The sequence below is a fragment of the Seriola dumerili genome, unplaced genomic scaffold (assembly GCF_002260705.1).
Source record: "Seriola dumerili isolate Sdu_G_001 unplaced genomic scaffold, Sdu_1.0 BDQW01000219.1, whole genome shotgun sequence".
Taxonomy (NCBI): Eukaryota; Metazoa; Chordata; class Actinopteri; order Carangiformes; family Carangidae; genus Seriola; species Seriola dumerili.
The window spans coordinates 5,067,337-5,086,488 of NW_019174474.1; the positions used below are offsets into that span (position 1 = coordinate 5,067,337).

The window sequence follows — 19,152 nt, forward strand, 5'->3', positions numbered from 1 at the left end:
ACCCAATCTAATCTGACGACACCACTCATTCTCCTGTATTGAGGGGTTAGTGCGTGTGTGTGTGTGTGTGTGTGTGTCCTTGCCTCCTGCCCGTTAGGGATTCTCCCTAAAGAGCTTTGATGCCTTCTCTGCATCACTACAAGGTCTAATCACCCATACCAGCTGTCAGTGTGTCGGCCTCCCTCCTTCCTCTCTCTGCGTCCACTGGCACCACTTAACCTCACATCCTCTGCAGTCGGCCATAATGGATTCTCACAGCGTTCAAACTGTAACATGATGAACATATATCAGCCGCTGATCGCTCTGACGGCCCCATCTTAACAAGCCCTCACAGATACAGTACCAGTACTATGTTTGGTCCTGTACTTCTCTTAAAACTGCAGATAATTTGTGCTAATATACTGAATATATACTTCCTCTTGTCTATGTCTTATCCTCGGTTATCCCTCCTTTCTGTCTTCCTCCTGGCCACCATTGATCACTTCATTTTTACCAGACTTCATACGCTCATCTCAATGAAGTTCACGCATTCATTCATGAATCATCATTTTTTCACATTGTTACACTTAGATCAAATTATTCTGTGTTTGTTTCAGTTGAGCTAAAGCACTTATAAGAACTGATACATTTAATCCAAGATAAAAACTTTATAGACTGCATTGCATCCAAAGACAAATTCTACATGTCTCAGTGGATCATTTTATACACATTTTATTGTATTACTGCCTGACATAACACCAGTGCTGTAGCGAGGATTTTAGAAAAACACCGAGGTCTGAAGTACCACCGAGCAGCCCCAATTTTGACCCCAAAAAGTGTTTCTTTTCATATATTTTCAATATTTAACCATTCAAATATATTTTTTGCAAATTTTATCTCCCTGCAGGATTGTCTTAATTCTGTTTCTAAGCCTAACACCGGGAATTAAACTTTTGTATTTACTGTAATATTCTTTAGGCCTAAAACAGTCAAACGTTAGAATTTTAACTCGATAATTGACTCAGAATTAGGCTATAAAAACTCATCATCAGTTATTTGTGTTTAATTATTCTCATCAGGTCATTAAAGCCCTTAAAATTCCCAGAAACAACACAGAAGACGTGACCTCGGTGGCAGTTACCACCCTGTGAAGTACTGTAGGTTTGACAAATACTAATACAGACACCAGGAGTTCATGATGATGCATTTACCAAAGTGTCTGTGGGGTTTAAAGGTTTGATGCAGCGCTAACATCACTTGTGTTAAACCTCTTCAGCGCCTCAACTCAGACGTTTTGTGACTGAGCAAGATCAGGTTGCACCATACGCTGAGCTAGCTGCTGCCGCTGCTGCTAACGCCAACACTGAGGATTTACAACCACAGGCCTTCATCTTCTGGTTTCTCAGCCCACCACATGAACACCATTGATTTATTGATTAGGGCAGATGATAGTCAACTCAGTGCTTAATGGTCTGTGTATGGATCTATGGGTTATGGCCCAATAGTCAAAGGGCTCCTTTGGTCCATAGCTTCAGTGTTTGAGGTCTAAGATTACACTCACAGTTTGATGTCATGATCAGCTAAGTGTGGCCAAAATGACCCTGAAGGGACATCAAACATCTGAGGGGGGGTGGGTTCAATTTTAACTCTCATTGCTCCGCCTGCAGTCAGTCACAAACCCAGCGTCCACACCCACACCCACACCCCGAAACCTCCCACCCCAGACATTTTGTAACACCCAGACCTGTAGTGGAGGATAAAATGACTCATTTATATCATCTAAACATAAAGTAATCCTCTTCCTGTGAGGAGTCCTGGGATGACGGTGGAGGGGCGACTGGTAAAAGCTCTCGGTCAGTTGTTGGCAAGTCTAGAACCACCGGATCCTTCCAGCCCACCAGAGTGAGTTCTACCATTGCCAAACACTGTTGGAGAGTGCGCCGGTCACCACCACCAGATCTTTGTGACAACTGGGGTTCAGGTTACACAGGATGGCGTCTCAGAGATGGAACACGGGCTTCCATGGCAACCGGTGATATCTGAGAGGGAGGGCGTAATCGATCAGAATCATCGTCCATCCCTCTCCTCTCCTCTCCTCTCCTCTCTGTGTGTTTCTCTTTCACACAGAAAAACTCAGGAGATGCCAGAATATTTATGAACAGCAGAGTGTCTGTCTCGTCCCATATTGGCACTACACATGATTGCTCCAACAAAGAGAAACAAAGCAAAAATGTGCTAGTGCCAAAATGGGCAAAGAAGTTGGAAAGCATTTTAGAAACAGCTCTTGAGGTTGAGAGCGAGATCTGTCTGCTGTTTTACATTTAAAGTTAAAGCAGAATCTGGACATGGACACAGGCAGTGTGGTTCTGTCTCTACTCTGTTTATGGCCCTATGGTAATTCACTGATAGTGTGCTGTGACAGTGAATTCTACCAGTGCCATACACAGAACAGGAGGAGATATAAGTGCAGGCCCACATTAGTGCTACCAGAACTTTAAACCCCGAACATCTTTTTCCTTTCAAACATGTGTCTTGGCATCCTGCTTGCTTCTTCGTGCTCAGGTTCTACTTTTCTGTCTGCTGACCAGTTTTAAGTTGGAGGGATCTTCTCTGAACAGTGTAACAGTGTAGGATGGAAATGAGCAGACACTATCATAACCAGCGGTGTCCTTCCCTCATGTCTGCTCTGTTTACCTCACAGGATGGAGAGTAAATCCAGCCGTGCCATCTGCTGCTGGGTCAGACCTGCCTGTGCTTATTTCCACATTCACGCACATTCTTTAAGAAAATCTTCACAGACTTAGAGCTGTAGTTATATCCTTCTAAAATTACTCATAATCATCAGATTATTGTCAGGTTTAGTGTTTTGGGACATTTCTAGCCTCCATGAGAGCCATCCTGATCCTGGTGAAGGAGCAGGTCGGCTGCTCAGATTGATCCTGGCTGTAGGGAATGATGCGCTAAGTGATTTTTGAGATGCTCCAAATGGGTCCCAAAGCAGGGCTCATCTTCCCGTTTCCGGGAGAGATCAATAGAGTAAAAAGCTTGAGAGAGAGAGAGAGAGGGGGAGAGAGAGAGACAGAGCATAAACAGAAATCACAAGCAAACAGAAGTTGATGGACTGACTTGCATTTCTTTAGTTTCCCCTCATATCTTACTGGTTAGTCCATACGTGTCTGACGGAGGATATGTAACTCTCTATCAGAACAGGTTCAAGAAGAGACTAGAATATATTCAACAGAATCAGTTGCTGGTATAATCAAGGCTCTAGTGAAGTATAAACCAACAACATCTTGTGTAATATGACCATTCTGTTCGCGGAAGAACATTCCCAGATCTTTACATTATGTCATCTGCAGTAATCTCTAAAACAAAAACATGAGCTCATCATTTTCAAAGATAAACTTTTTTTTTTTAATTTGCCTTGTGTTGACAATCAGCTGGACTGGAGGTCATGAATGCCCACTGCTTTATTTACACATGCTGTTTATGATAAGGTATGAATGGTAGCCAGGTTATTCTCATTTAGGTAGGGACTGCATGCATTTATCAAACCGTTATGCAGGATTTTGCCAAGTGTTTGGCAAAGTGTTTTTTTTTCAGATGCAGTATTGGGCTTCTTACCTTAAAAAGTAGTTCCTGAATCCTTACAGCTGCAACAACCCTTTGGTTAGGAAAATACAAGAGGAAACCTCTTCATTTTCTTCATTGAGCCAAGCTTCCAAAAGCATCCAGCAGTGGAATATCTTCACAACCAGACAGTCTTTTAATCGAATCAGAGATGAGAGAATTGCTCAGTGTTGTTTCATTCAAGAGGATGAAAGCTGACTTTTTTATTAAGTACTTCTTCTGGTCCAAACAGCTTCAATTTACTCTTCATATCTCCATCTCTCCGTCCAGCCCGGCTCCCTGCTTGTTTGGGCTGCATGGCAGGGGATTTTCTAGTGGACAGGTAATTAGTTGGTAAGCATCTTAACCCACTGGCAGTATAGTAATCCACGCAGCCCTCCTCCCCCTCCTTCTGCCGCCTCTATACGCAGGCCTACAGCACATTTCCTCTGCGCCTTTTACGCACAGGACGCGCACTGCAGTGGCGAGGGTGAGAGACACTGGAAAACCGGTTGATTGGTAATTCAATGCTGCCCATTTTAGTTTCAAACAAAACCAGGAATCATACAAAAGGAATCATTAAAGATAATTGTATATTACAACAGCCATATACGCCTGAAATAAAAACAGATTTGTTAGACGAAAAGAAGGTAAACTGTAGCTTTCAATAACCATGCTCCATTTCTAATCATCTGTCAGTCCGACTAAACTCTTTACATACTACATAATAAAACCCTGATGTTTGTTAACAGACAGCCGACCTACCAGCATCCACCGGGTGTGGCATCCAGCTGCAGCCAGATCCGCTCTCTCTCTCTTTCTCTCTCTTTCTCTCTCTCTCTCTCTCTCTCTCTCTCTCTCTCTCTCTCTCTCTCTCTCTCTGTCTGTCTCTGCGCGGGACTGAAAGTTTCTGCGAGCCCAGGCCTCCTCTGCTCCTCTTTATATACGGGCACCCAAAGGTCCCTCCAGGGCTCATTTACCTGCTGTCGGTGATTATTAGACAGATTGCAGGTGGAAAAAGAGGCATCATCCTTTCAGCTGATGTGAATCCGTCAGAGTGGGACAGGACAGGTTTGGGTTACGGCTCTTTCAAAGTTGACGCTGAAATCCACCCTTTCGCCCTTTGTCCTCTCCATACATTATGAAGGAGGCGCAGCCGGTCAGCAGCGGCTCCTCGCCCTCTGCTTCTCCTGCTGCTCGCGTTACTCTCACATAACTTTACTCATCACAGACCGGACGTTATTAAAAAAACAGACCATATCCATTTTTTATTTCTCATGAAACTAATCATTACTCATTTCTCTCCGTTATTGGCGAATTGTACATAGTTGGTGAACTAAAAAACGAAGTTCCGCTCACTGCTACGAGTTTATCTTTAAAATAACACTGGCAATAATTAGCCGGCTGCTGTATGTCATACCACAGTATAGTTAGTGTTGGACTAAAATGAGTTACTGTATGCTCATGCTGTAGACATGGACGGATCACGAAAGGATGGGACTCTGGGCACAGAGGTGTAAAAGCCCCCCAGACCATGTTTGGTGGTTTTGTGTCTCTTGTATTTCTGTGTCTCTGGTCATTTTACAGCTCTGCAGTTGTTTTGTGTTTGTTTTGTGTCCCTTTTTCATCATTTTGCGGTCATTCTCTGCAGATTTTCTTCTAATCAGAGCTTAAAAACAGAAAACTACCCTCATTCAGCCATTCGTCCAAAATACCTTTTAATTGACATATTATATAACTATTATATAATATTCCATTAATAATTGTTTTACCTTAACGCTATAAGAATGAGTTTCTCGAGAAAATAATCACAGTGGTCAAAAGCTTAATCTGCATTAATGATTAAACTAATGTTGAAACAGGAAACCCGAACATAATCAGAAAGAGGCTCCACAGCCACACAAGTATGAATATTTCATAAGATCATTGTCTGCTTGTGTCTGTTTAAGAGCATCACACTCCAACAGCTCAACATGCAGGACTGTGTCTGCTTTTTATTTAATCAAGTTTTCTTTTTTACTGTATCAGATCCATATGTACAATGGAAAGTCAAGAATATCCTTAATAATCCAGCTAACTCCCAAACTGGATTAAAATGGTGTTTTTTTACAGCTTCTTAGACACTTTTAAAAGTTTTTTGTGTGAAGAAAATTACTTGCTATGGAAGCATCTGCCGGGAAACTTTGACTTTGACAGAAGTCTAAATCATAAAATAGTACATCATAATTTCTACATTTTTATTATGACTAACTTTTTTAAAATCTATTTTCATTCTTTTCCTGGCAGACTTTAGCTTCCATACTTACTCAACTCTCACCAACAGACCTTTATCACAGCAGACATTTTGTCTTGTCATCAATCACAGGTGTTACTAATGACATTAACGATGGCTCTGTTCTGTTTTAGTGTCTCAGAGAAGCAGCATGCACAATACCAGGACCCTGTCACTGGAGCAGCTAAAATCAGCCATCGTTACTTTCATTATTTACACCTGTGCTTTTCCTACTGTGACATGTCAAAAATGTCTCGTCACAGACATAAAACACACATAACAACAATAATGTAGAATTAGATATGGGTCATGTAAAACTTTGCAATGTGATTTCATAGGTTAAGGATTTTATTCTGCTTGTATAAAGAATAAAGCTGGGTGTGTTGGAAAAATTGGTAAAAACATAAATGAAGGTTTCTCTAAAACTGGTGTAATTTTTATGGGTGAGCCTCCTCATGAAACTCATAGGCTTATGCAGTCTGCAAAACAAACAGACAGACAGGACTGCCATCTAGTGGACTGATGAGAGACAGGTGTTACAATCGTTTAGTGTGAATTTCCCTGGATTAACACCATTTATCCCCAGCACATGACTTTAAACCCATTGTGTATGTGATCAGTCCTAAGGCCTAAGAAAATTAGGGTAAACAAAGCTGACATTTCGAAATGAAAAACTACAACTAATTTTCTAACCTCAGCAGTGATGTAATCTGACATCATGTCATACACAGAAGCATGATACTGACATAGTTCATATTTATTTTTTGTTGTTTATTTCTGTCTTCAAGTTACAAGGGAAGCACATTTATTCATTTTTTGCTTTTAAAAAAAATCAGGGATATCTTGACTTGTGTCTTGGACATCGGGCTTAAAAGACAAAAATAAAAACATTCAAAACAAATTATAGGCATCAAATATATGTCTCATTAATAAAAAATACATAATACACTGATGAATCCAGATGATAACAGACAACAAGGCTGGACAGTGTTTTTTTTTTTTGTTGCACATGACAACTGACTGTGTATCATGTTGTCCTAAGACCTACACCAACATATATTTGGTTACCAATGCTAATTAGAGCCATTTTAACTAGGCTATTTAACAAATACATTTTTAATGTCATGTCAAAAACTATGAAATGCTAGTTTTTTTAACCTGTTATTCTCAAATGGAGGTAAACCCTCTTGCAAGACACCATGGAAGAGATCCTGATATCATCCTAAAAAATTATAAAGGGATTATTATTGATTCAATTTTTGTCTATAATCCTTTTTTCTGCAAACAGGATGAAATAGCCCATTTTGATGGCGATGAAGTAAGATACTAAATTGTGTTTCCTTACAGAAATAACACATAATACAAACTGATTTACAGTGCGTTGAGTGCATGTTACAAACATGTATGATCAGGCTTCAAGTCTGCATTACACACAGACCAGAGCACCGTCATGAAATTTAACAGTAAACTGTCACTTCTCTGGTAACGCTTCCACTGCACAGTTGCTATCAGGCACATGGACCTTTTCAGGGCAAAAGCTATTAATCTGTCCCCTGAAGAAGAAGAAACCTGTGCCTGAATTTAAATTTAAAGTAATCTGAGATGACCACTCAAGAGTTTGACGCTTTGAGAATATTCATTTCAGTTATTTATTTATCTTCTCGCTTAACCTCAAAGTAAACTCTTTATCCCCAAATCCAGTCTGAGGGGTTGGGGGGTATATACGAAACTCATCTTGTAGAGCCATTATATTTTGGTCTCGCCATTTTGGAAAACAACAGGCCATCAACAGTGTGACAAAAGGAAATGCGACAGTGTTGAATGGCTGAAACAAAGAGCACTTCTTCTCTGATGATGTAAATTATCTTTGATGGATACATTTGCATAAGAAAAGGGGTGCAGTGGAGCAGGGGTGCAACACGTCTTTGGAGGATTTGATTCAACAAAGAGTCATCCCACAGACAAAGATGTATTAATTCTCCTCATCTTAACAGGACAATTAGTCTTCAAACTAGTGTGTTATATGAGTATTAAATTCACCACCCGCAAAAAAAACAAACAAAAAAAAAAAAAACTAACTATCCCTACGCAAGTCAAACACCTATTATAGTTCAACACAAGCAATAGGCAAAGTTAAGAAGTTCAACAATTCAACAAGGACCTGGATAATACCCATCAAACCCCGCCCAGTTCACAGAGGCCCTGCACACAGGTGTCCTCTTCATTTCTACAGCTCCACAAAGCCCTACACAAACTTTACTTCTGTGTCATGCCACAATATACAAAGATACTCAGAGAATGACAGACACTTTCCTAAAACGGAGAGGAGGAAGAGGAGGAGGAGGAGGAGGAGACGGGTATTGAAGATGAGAATGACCAGGATCATGAACCTTCTCCTCCACTTCTGCTGAGCATCAGGGTTCAGTACAACACGGTTATCAATGCACCATGATTCTCGCTGGGTTACATTCATGCATGCACACACACAGGTGCACGCCCCCACACACGCATGCATGCACGCACGCACGCACGCACGCACACGCCCACACACACATTCTGTGGCGTTGTCATGGTTGATGCATTGGTTGCTTGATAGTGTGTGCCATGCAGTCCTGTCAGAGAGGCTGTCTGCAGCCACACCAGTCAGTACACGGCGAACACATGACCGCGCTGTGGGCTTGTGGTCTTCGGCTCCTCAGAAGTGATGATTGTAATGGCAGCTCCTTGGGGCAGTTGTGTCAAACAATGAATGGTGAAAAAAAAAAAAAAGAATCCACGCACTTCTGAAGTTGAGATCGCTCACAAATAGTGGATTGTCATCCTGCAGAGCTCTGTCAGTGAAGAAAAGATGCCTGATGAAGCAGTAAAATGTTGAATGAATACTGGTAAAAAAAAAACAAAAAAAAAACTTGCATGTCACAACAGAAAAACTGGTGAGGTGTGTCTTGTGGATCCAAATAGGAAACTGAGTGTAAACAGTGTAGTTTTGCTTTGATGACAGTCCTCTTGCCTCCTGCTTAGACTCGGTGAGTGCGAGCGCCTTGCCTAAAGCCACTAAAGATCATGGAATCGAATGATGCACTCCTTTCTGATCTACAAAGGCTCTGTCGGGTAAGGAGGAGGTGGGAAGGGGCAGGTGATGAATTCCTAAATAAGGGTAAATATTCTGCAATATCATACTGCAAATCCTTGTGTAGCAATAAAAATCCTTGTGTTGCTGTAAAAAATTGTCTTGTTTAAATATGAATATAGTACTGAGTTTCTGCTCTTAGGAAATGATAGTCTGTTGTGAGGTGAAGTGGAAAGGATCTCTCCCTTCACTACAACTCCATGTCCTGAGCCTCATCCTCCGAAAAGTCTGACATGGAGCTCTCGGAAGAAGAGTCGCCCCCTCCTTCCTCCTGTTCCTTTAGGGCCTCCTCTGTGGCGTACTTCTGGATGTACTCTGTAAGAAAAACACGAGGAGGGAGAAAGATGGCTTGACTGAGTCCATGTGACGCAACTCAGCAACGACACAGCAGCCTCTAACACTCTCACACATTGACAGATGTTTCAGTTATGTCAGTCATGGTGAGGAACTGCTCTATAACTTGTGAAACCTCATCATAGTTTACCTGAGTAGAAAAGCCAGAAATTCAAAAAGTAAAAATATCAAAAACAGGTTTTCACACTTGACTCCGGTGAAAAAGTTGGTGCATCGATAAAAACAAAATGTGACATAGTGCAGTTGAAACTTAGGAAATAAATCTTGTATATGACTAGTTAATGGCGGCAGATGAAAACATCAGACCTGTGTGGAACACATGAGAAGACTATAATGTTCCTCAAATTAATTCATGTCAAAAATCTCAACAAAACAACTCTGAATATTCATGTGGCTGCAGTAGATGGAAACCAGCATTAGATTAGAAATACATGTATATATACAACTTGATTGCAAGTTGCAAAAATCTCCAACATTGCTAATATAACATTTGGATTTTAACAGTGTGTGTTCCCTTTAGCTTGAATAACTACAATAACTCCTTGCAAAATCAGAGTTTCATTCTGGGAATGCACAAAATCTAAATGTTATATTCCCCCAATGTAGAAATATTAAGAAAACAGCGATACCCTACAGTAACCACATACATGTACGTCATTTTGTTTTTCATCTGAACAGCCACTATTTCCGACTTTGAGTCTGCTACCTTTGATCTTGTGTTTATAATCCTCTGGTCGGTGCAGGTACATGGCGGCTGCATCCCCGTTCAGAGGATCAATGGGGTTGGGGTAGGCGAGCAGCTGCGGGAGGAACGACTCAAAGATGTTGGTGAGGTCTGGTGGATGTGGGGAGAAAGATTAGTCAGTAGACAGAAAAACAAACCTACACAGGTCATATGAACCACCAACAAGCTGGAGTCATGTGTGCAACTATATCATCATCCACTAGAGATAATTACAAAATGACTCCAAATGCAGGAACACCTCAGAAAGTCCAAAAGGTGTAAATCATCTTTTTGAAACAGTGATGTACTTCTGAGATACCTAACAATATTACTCACAACTTGATCAAGTGAACAGTGTGCAAACTCATCTGTTGCACATAAATGCACAAAGATCCAAGTGTAAACCAAAATCTGGGAGCTACTGGCAGAAGTTTGAAGGAGTTTCACAATCATTGTAACAGTCACTGGAACAACAGAAACAAAGAAAGTGAGAAAAATCCCCTCCACGTGAGTGTGTTCACTACATCCTGTTCAGAGTCCTCTCAGCCTCAGGACCTTCTTATCTATCAATGCTCAATACATGACCTTAATACAAGCTGCAGTTATCATTGAAGTGTAAGCCGATTAAACCGAGATGCTCTGCCCAAAGCTGCACTGTAGAGGTGTAAGCTGCTCGCTATGTGTTATTTTATTGGCCATTTACTGTCAGTCAGTTTAACAGAATAACTGGTGAAAGTACTGTATATACACTATATGAGGCTGTCATAATGAGAGCTGTGACTGTGACCTACCATAGAGAGCTGTCCATGTCTGGTTTATGACATCTAAACACACAGTGCCTGACCTGCAAAAAGACAAAACACACCACTGTGAATGATACAAAAAGAAGAGCCCATCAGAGGCTGTCACAGCAGAGGAGGGTGCACAGTGAGTTCTGGGTGAGTTCAAGAGAAAACAGCAGCATTTTACCACTAGCAAGAATAATTTCCCATGTACTAAACTTTAAGATATGTTTGTAGGTGTCAGGGTGTCTGCATTAAAAAAAAGGTACAACTGTATACTGGTATCTAATAACTGTCCTACTTACGCTTCATCAATGTTGGGATGAAAGATTTTATTCATGAATCCTAAAAAAAATAATTAGAGAGAAGCAAGTTAAAATCACTCTGATGTCCACTGTTTAACAGCACTACTTTACAAGGCAAGGATAATAATGATGGGCATAAAGATTTTCAAAGCTTTTATCATTCACAAGGATTAAACACTTGCATGATTATTACATTCCTATTATTTCATACCTATTGATGGTGATTTGAAGGGATATTTATCTGGCAGGTCCACCCGAACCTTCCACACGCCTCCTTCATACGGTGCTGGAAAAAGTACGATCAATCAATATATTCTCAAAACAAACACACAAAACAAACAGCATTGTCCAGGTTGTTAAAGGAAGAGTTCCATATTTTGGAAAACACATTTATTCTCTTTCTTCGACAGTTAGACGAGAGGATCAATACCACTCTCATAAATTTATACTATAAAAAGGAAAATCGGAAATCTGTAATTTTCAGGGGGCTCTTACTTCCAGGTGGTCCATGGAACTTGACCACAAATTCGTTGAGTCCACTAAGGATGGTGACCTCGTGCTTGCTCTCAATGCTGATGACTGGTTAAGGAAAAGCCACACCCAAAACTCAACCAACACAAGAGGCAGAAAATTCAGACATCAAATATATTTTCGACAAACATTCACCAACACAGGCTGGGCTACTGTGTCTAAAACCTTAGATTCTCACTCTCTGTGAACTTGTCTGGGCAGAGGTCAAACCTAAAATCAATAACATGAGGCAGTGAGATCAATAATGCAGTGTCCACTGCCAGACAAACTCAACCAACAGACAACAGCTCAAAACATCTTACAATAAGAAAGAAGACAGAAGAAAAAAACAACAATAAAAGCTTTTCCACTGCGCATCCATTCCACATTTCTCAAAACAGAAAACCGCAAACATTAACTGTTGTACTCGGACATAATCAGGAAAGTGTGGTGATTTTTTCATGGCCACGGATCATTATTCTCAATAAACATGTAGAAAAAGGAAATATAATTCTGAAAGCACAGACATCAGAGGAGGGTCTATCAACTACCAAACATTAAGATGATCAGTGTAAACCTGCTCTCTTCAGCTACCTTAGCTGTAGAGAGGACTGATGGGAACTTTTATCTGTTTTGAAGGAAGCTACAGCTGGAGAAGATGGAACTTGACTTGGGTGAGGAGGATGTGTCATAATCACAGTGTGTGGTGACAGCAAGAGAGATGAAACTGAGTCAACTGTCTGACCGCAACACAGAAAGGTCGAACGTACTCAGTCAACTACTGTGAGACTGACACAATGACAGATGGAAAACAAAAAAACCCACAAAAACCACACAACGAACTCTTACACTCTATTTCATCATCCTGTCATAAATCCTTCTGTCATCTCAATCCCAACACTCTAACAAAGGAAACGTTAGGATAATGCTGGATTACATAACTTTCTGACAGCAAAATAACTGTAAACATCTACCAGAGAAGAAGGTTTAAAAAGCTCAGTCACTCAATAGTAAAAGGTTTGCAAACCACTACCCAAGACGACAGGGTAGCTCTAAATGTGATCTAAAGCAATGGGTCCTATAAATAAAACCAGTTACAGTTGCAGGCTTGTGCAGTAAAACTGTGCATCTCTCTCTTCTGCCTTTCCCTTAGGGTTATCCATAGAAACTCTAACATATGCTCACTCAAGAGTAAAGTAACTACACAAGGGAAAACCTTTATTTTTACGAAAGCTCTCAGTGCACTGATTTATCAGCACTATGATGTACTCGTCTCATGACGCTGAGCATTTCGGCTCTATTTCCATACTTTATAAAGCACGTCAACGAAAACCAAAACCGTTACCCTATTTTGAATTTCTCCTTTGTTTGCATCTTTTTTATAGACAATACTGTACGTCCACGATCACACCTGTGATAAAAATGTTCTAAGTTTGATTGGATTTGATTCGCACACTTAAGACATTACAAATACATGCACATTGTATATGTACAATGTATATGTATATTTCCTTTTTTGACGTAGATGTGCAGGTTTGGTAAGAAACACGTCTTTGACTTATGTTAAATCCTCTCTTCAAGGTAAGGATTCATAAAGAATCATGAAAACTGAAAACAAATCAACAAAACAGCAAAGACAATACAATATATGCAGTGGAAGGAATACAAGAATTTAAATGAATCCATCAACCTGAATGACTCACTACCTTTACATACTTAATAGCACATAAACTCTTTCCTATCTACCTCGGCATCATTAAATCTGCTTGCACTTGAGCATGTTAGTAGCTCTAGGTAGAACCACACGTGTATTTTAACTCTAACCAACATTCTCAGGTAAGGGGTCACAAACATCATTATTATAATTAATTAATTGATTGATAACAGGTTTAATGGCTGGTTATAATGAAGGTTATATAAAATATGTAAATTTAAGGAATAATAAGAAGTTTTGAATTATCAAACTGATAAAAGTGCATCCTGGCACAACACTATGTATTAAGTCATTTTTTCTGTTGTGAAACTGATTGTGTCTAAGTCTTGAAAGATATGAAATTTAAATACTTAAATATTAGGCTAATTTCATTCACTAATAGCATCTTAGGTAAGAGACTAACATACTCCATTATAAAGGACCAACGCTTTTCTCTCTATGTATGTCATCAGTAGGGCTGATTATTTTCATTCTCAATTAAGATTTCAATAAACTTTCTTATGATTAATTAATTGATCATTCAGATTAAGAGAAGATGAGATTGTTGAAGTCAAAAAATTGTGAAAAATCCAATCCCAGGCTAAGGGGATGTCTTCAAATTGCTTGTTTTGTCTGACCAACAGCCCCAAAACCAAGGATAGTGAGTTTACACGAAAACATAAAAACATCAAATCAGGAAATCTGCACATTCCAGGAACTGGAACCAAGATTTTTGCTATGACTTCAAATGACTTAAACGATTATAAGGTCATTATAATTTTCACTGACTAGTTTGAGTAATAGATTAATCATCATGATTGTTTCAGCTCTGGCTGTGTGACCCTAGTTCTGCAAAGGTGAAAACAACACGTTCATCCACTAACATCAAGCGGCCCTGTCCCTGCTGTGGACTGGAAGCCCCCCCTCGCTTCATGTGCCCCGGAAAGCACGCTTGTTGTTTCTTCGATCAGCTGTGTGTGAAGCCCCGCCCCCTGCCATGTTCCGGATGGTAACAGGCTGACCAATCAGAGAGCAGCGTCTAGCTGCAGGACAAAAACAAAACAATGCAGCTCACGCTGTCAGAAAACCTTTCATGCAAACTTCAGATGAAAACTGCAAATAATGAGCCACAACACAACGATATACACTCAACAAGACTACACCAGTCAGCTGTCAACAAATTAAAACATACCATCATTTGATATCCAAATAATGTTATTGAAAAAAATAATATTAAAGAGGACAATACCATATACATTCGCTTTTTAAGCCCCCTCTTTTTAACATCGTTAAACTCAGATAAAATCATATTTAGGCTTCATAAACTCTACTGTATAATATGTGGTAAACACGACAACCGTGACTTATTCTTTATAAATACAATTTATGTTCTGGTTATCTTCTATTTGAAATATTTTTGTATTTGGGCATCAATTTAAAATGAGCACAAAATGTCAATGCCTGGTTTTTCCTGTTGTCTAACGTTAATAAATGTAGTTAGAGGTCGACTTTCTATGTATTTGTCGAAAGATCGTCTCTGTTACGCTACATCGACCTTATTTGTTCTCTCGGTGAAAGCTAACAGCTAGCTTCCTCAGTGTAAACGTTACCAAATCAAGAAAAAAATACACCTAACTTTCCAAATAAGTGTTTCGAAAATGTAAAAGAGTCCTCACTTATCCCTCACGTTATGCTGTCAGTCCGGTGGGACCACATATTACTGGCTAGCAGGCTAACTTATCGCACCCAAGCTAAGGCTAACAACGTCCAAAGCTAACACAGAGTTTAACCAGTCAGCGTTGTGTTGCGACAGATTACGCTGCTAATTCTCGATGGATACAAACAAGACAAGAAAAAAACATTAATAATGTATTAGCGAGATAATTCTGGCGAAGAGGCAAGTGAGTCCACACAAATAACATTAAACGTGTAGCTTCCTCGCTATTCTGCTAACTTAACAGTGAGCTAGCGTTAGACACAGCTTCCCGTTAACACCACGGTGTTTCACGTTACTCACTTTTCACAATATACATTAATCTCAAATAGCTAGCAGCAGAATAATACACATCGTTACAACAGCCATCGGGAACAAATGACGTATTTAATCAACATCAGAGAGCTGACAATGGCTATAAAACAAGATGTGCCTATTTAATTTGGCTATTTCGGCTTGTTTATGTTCTGGGAAGGATACAGTTTCACCACGTCGGTATCCATTCGCCTCTTGCCTGGACTTGGAGACGACATTTTTGTATTCCTTTAAAGAAGTGATCAAAAATACTGCGGCGATGAGGCTACCTCGACCTCTCAGCTTGGATGGACTGTATCAGCAGTCTTCCCACAATGTCCATAAACAGGATCCTAGCTGCAACATCGCCCACTTTTCTTCCTCTCACTGGATCTCCACGGTTTGTCTGAGACCAGCTCTACCTAGTTGTGTCCTCCTGTCCTGAGGACTCTGCCAGTGACATCAACCTCCAGCGACCAGGCTGACGAGAGGAGGGGCCCAGGTACAGAAATGTGCTCCACAGAACACGACTGCACTGTTAGTAACGTATTTCTGAAAGTGGATATAATTGCTTTGGTCAAATCTGCAAAGATATAACTTCACATTTAAACAAAAAATGTACTTCCGGCTTGTTTTTCCAGAGGCTGCTCAAATAGTGCTCAGAGAGAAAGTGCGTGCTTGTCTATCATGCCTATATCTATGGCGGAATTGGCTTGTTTAAAAGGCTGAAACAAGCACATTAGGCCAAAGTTGTGTTTCTTCACAGGCACTCTGTGTCCATGAATTATATGAATCACAAATATTTAGAGTTAATGAGTGACTTAGCCTCGTATTGCTCACGACATACTTGACAGTTTACCAGGTACTCCAAGCTAAAACAAATGCATTCTAATGCAACACTTCTGTCATATGTAATAATAACGCTGGCCTCCATGAAGGGTATAATATTCATATTTAAACCTGTTTTAAAGAGATGTCAGTTGAACTGTAGGTCATTTTGGACATTGAGGGGTGTTTCTATTATTTAGTTTCACTGATATATGCAATTAAATAAATCCCCCACAACTATAATAAAGAAACCAGAAACTAAACAACCAGGAAAGGTGCAAACACCAAAAGTGAAACAACAAATGTGTACAAATTAAAAACAAAGAAACAATCAAACAAAAAGGAGAAATCCTGTTTCAGCCAGCCCCATCCAATCCCATAAATGGGATCTCTTCTTTGTTTTTTCTCTTTTACAGATTGTAAACCCCCCTGAAGCAAATTTGATTATGAACTATATAAAAAATTGCCTTGATTTAGCTAAGTAGATCATCTTTATTGAGTACAGAAAGAAATTGTTAACATTTTTCTGACAGAGGAAACTTAAAAAAGGACTTTTGTCCCAGCAATTATTTTATGAGGAGGCGATGACAGTTTATAGTCTTCAAGCTCAGGTCTGTCAAAATCCTTACACACAGTTCTGTTCAAATTGAGATCTGCAATCGCTCCTGTTTCCATGTCTGCAATGTGACGAAGTCGACTTGCCTTGAGTCCCAAGTCAAATTCAGGTCTTGAGAATCTCACATGACCTGAGATGGTTCTTGGGTGTTCATAGTATGACCTCCTGCTTGTCATAAGATGACAACCACAAGTAACATACCAGAACCCTTTGTTATGCTGATGTACACGTAGGATTCATCACATTAACATATTTTGTGTCAAAACTCTGGCACTCCAGCCACGTGGAGTCAAGAGGAGAGCCATGTATGTGACTTAAACAAAATATCTGGCTGCACGTATACCTGGAAAAAGGCTGACACAATACAATCCTTGACTTGATGTTATTAAACAATCTGTTGCCTGCGATGACTCAATAATGTGGCAAACACCAGATGCTTTTTTTTCTGAGTTATCAGACCACCACATCACTCAGATTGTAGTATTCAACATTTGAGTGTGTAAATCTTTGTTTGTGTATTCTGGGCACAGGCTGGTGGCTCTGAAATAATGCCCCCCTTGTTGGTGTCTCGCACATCATTGCTTGTTTCATTACAATTTGCATATAAAGGTCTCACTCCAAATATGGCAGTGCATATAGAAACACTGGAAACCTCTTGCATTACAGACTCTCCTTAGAAGTCTTGTTTAATTTAAAATATGTATATTTTGTTCCGTCTAACAGTTTAACTTTAACTCGATGAGCTTATCATCAGCTAAAATCAACAAACTCAAGTTGTAGTCAGTTTTGCAAGTCAAGATTTAAGAGTGTGTAGGGGCAACACATTTTGAATGATATTTGCATGTGTGTGTGCGAGCAATCTATGGAAGGTGTGCACTAAAGGCTGATTTCATCAGTATTATTAAAGGCTGTCAAATACGGTACAAAGGTCAGTAAACTGTCTCCAATTACAGATCCATCCGTCTGTGGTCAAAGGTGGAGAGCAAAAATAAAAAAGACAGCACCATCCTGGATGCAGCTAATTATACAAAAAGAAGAAGATAATTTTTTCCAATGAGCATTATGGATGAGGAGTTTGATATACAGAAGCCACTTTGAGCTTGCCAAAACTAAGAACAAGCAGGAGATAGTCAGCAAAAGAACCCCCACTGCTTGATTGAATCCACAAGCACAAATCCCACTGAATCTTCAAAATATTAATTACTCCTAAAAATGTGTCATCACTTACTCTCAGATCTTGTTCTGCTCTCAAAAATCTGTCCATGCATCCTTTAAAATGTTCAATTGCAGATTGAAACTCATATTTGCTTTGTATTCACTCAATACTGATGTCTTTGCTAAACTTCCAGACAATCTGTCCTAAAGCCATGAGCATGTCAGCTATGTAATGCCCTCATGCATGTATATGTTAAACTTGTTCTGCCCAATGATTTTCCATATCTCCAGTTTAACACACAACCTTAACACAGGTATTTGCTTAGCCTTTAAAGTCTTTTGGTTATCTACTGTAAACTCTTCATACATGAAGAGTTTACAGTAGATAACCAAACAAAAATAATGAATGCAGTGCATCTCCCAATCATGCAAAACACTTTGGACGTCATTTGGTGGAGATTGTATCAAGTGCTGATCCCCAGACATCTATGAGTAGATCACTGGAAGGAACAAAAAGTTGACAACTCATTTCCTGTTTAATCTCATTAACACAGCTGTAACTCATTGATCAGGAATTTCTTACTGTTGGTGACACTTCAAGGACTGGCTTCATTTCCTACTCGCTGTCAGTCTGCTGAGGAATTATATGGAGAGGCAATGTTATGTTAACTGAGTCACTGAGACTGAGATTCTCTCTGCTAACAAATGTGCCACCTGATGTTAAGTGAAGTTGCAATGCAGAAGGACATTTATGAAGGAACATAGTGTACTGTGTAAAACACCAGTGCCTTCAGGTTGAATGACTGGTGCACTGCTATCTCAACAGAAACAGATCAGGAGTGCAACAAAAAGTTTGCCACAAAGAGCTATTTTACTGGAACAGCTGCAGAGTCTGGACAGGCATCAAGGGCCTTAAATGTTAAACATTAACATGCATTTACATAGAACACATGCGCTGTGACATGCTTTTAGTGAAGTGAACTGCAGCGAAACAACACTGGTAATCAAAAAAGTTCATTATTATTGTCACTGAGACAACTATTACAGTTCTTATGTATATTATGTTTATTTTCACACACGCTATCTGAACAATCCATGTTAGCTTTTCATGTGATGATTGATCTTTCTGTTCTGTTTTGCTCCTTCAGCCTATCCCAGTGAGCTCCAAATCCAGATTACCACATGTC

The 19,152-nt window shown here is 39.8% G+C and overlaps 1 protein-coding gene across 1 annotated transcript; it reads right to left on the reverse strand.

The window, feature by feature from the left end:
* Positions 1-6,622: 6,622 nt before the first annotated feature.
* On the reverse strand, positions 6,623-15,797 carry LOC111228495 (ubiquitin-conjugating enzyme E2 H-like). Its single transcript, XM_022754398.1, has 7 exons — positions 15,553-15,797; positions 11,651-11,727; positions 11,367-11,441; positions 11,156-11,195; positions 10,860-10,912; positions 10,051-10,179; positions 6,623-9,305 (listed from the first exon to the last, which is right to left on the reverse strand). Exons 1-7 carry the CDS (start codon positions 15,603-15,605, stop codon positions 9,181-9,183), a joined length of 552 nt encoding a protein of 183 aa, XP_022610119.1. The 5' UTR covers positions 15,606-15,797; the 3' UTR covers positions 6,623-9,180.
* Positions 15,798-19,152: the final 3,355 nt, after the last annotated feature.

What these genes read in the sequence shown, in the direction of transcription:
- LOC111228495 (XM_022754398.1), bottom strand. Translation starts at nt 15,605, where the DNA reads ATGTCGTCTCCAAGTCCAGGCAAGAGGCGAATGGATACCGACGTGGTG. An exon ending in GATACCGACGTGGTGAAACT is followed by an intron (nt 11,728 to 15,552) that starts GTATCCTTCCCA and finishes ACCAGTCATCAG; the next exon opens with CATTGAGAGCAAGCACGAGG. An exon ending in CTTCAAATCACCATCAATAG is followed by an intron (nt 11,196 to 11,366) that starts GTATGAAATAAT and finishes TATTTTTTTTAG; the next exon opens with GATTCATGAATAAAATCTTT.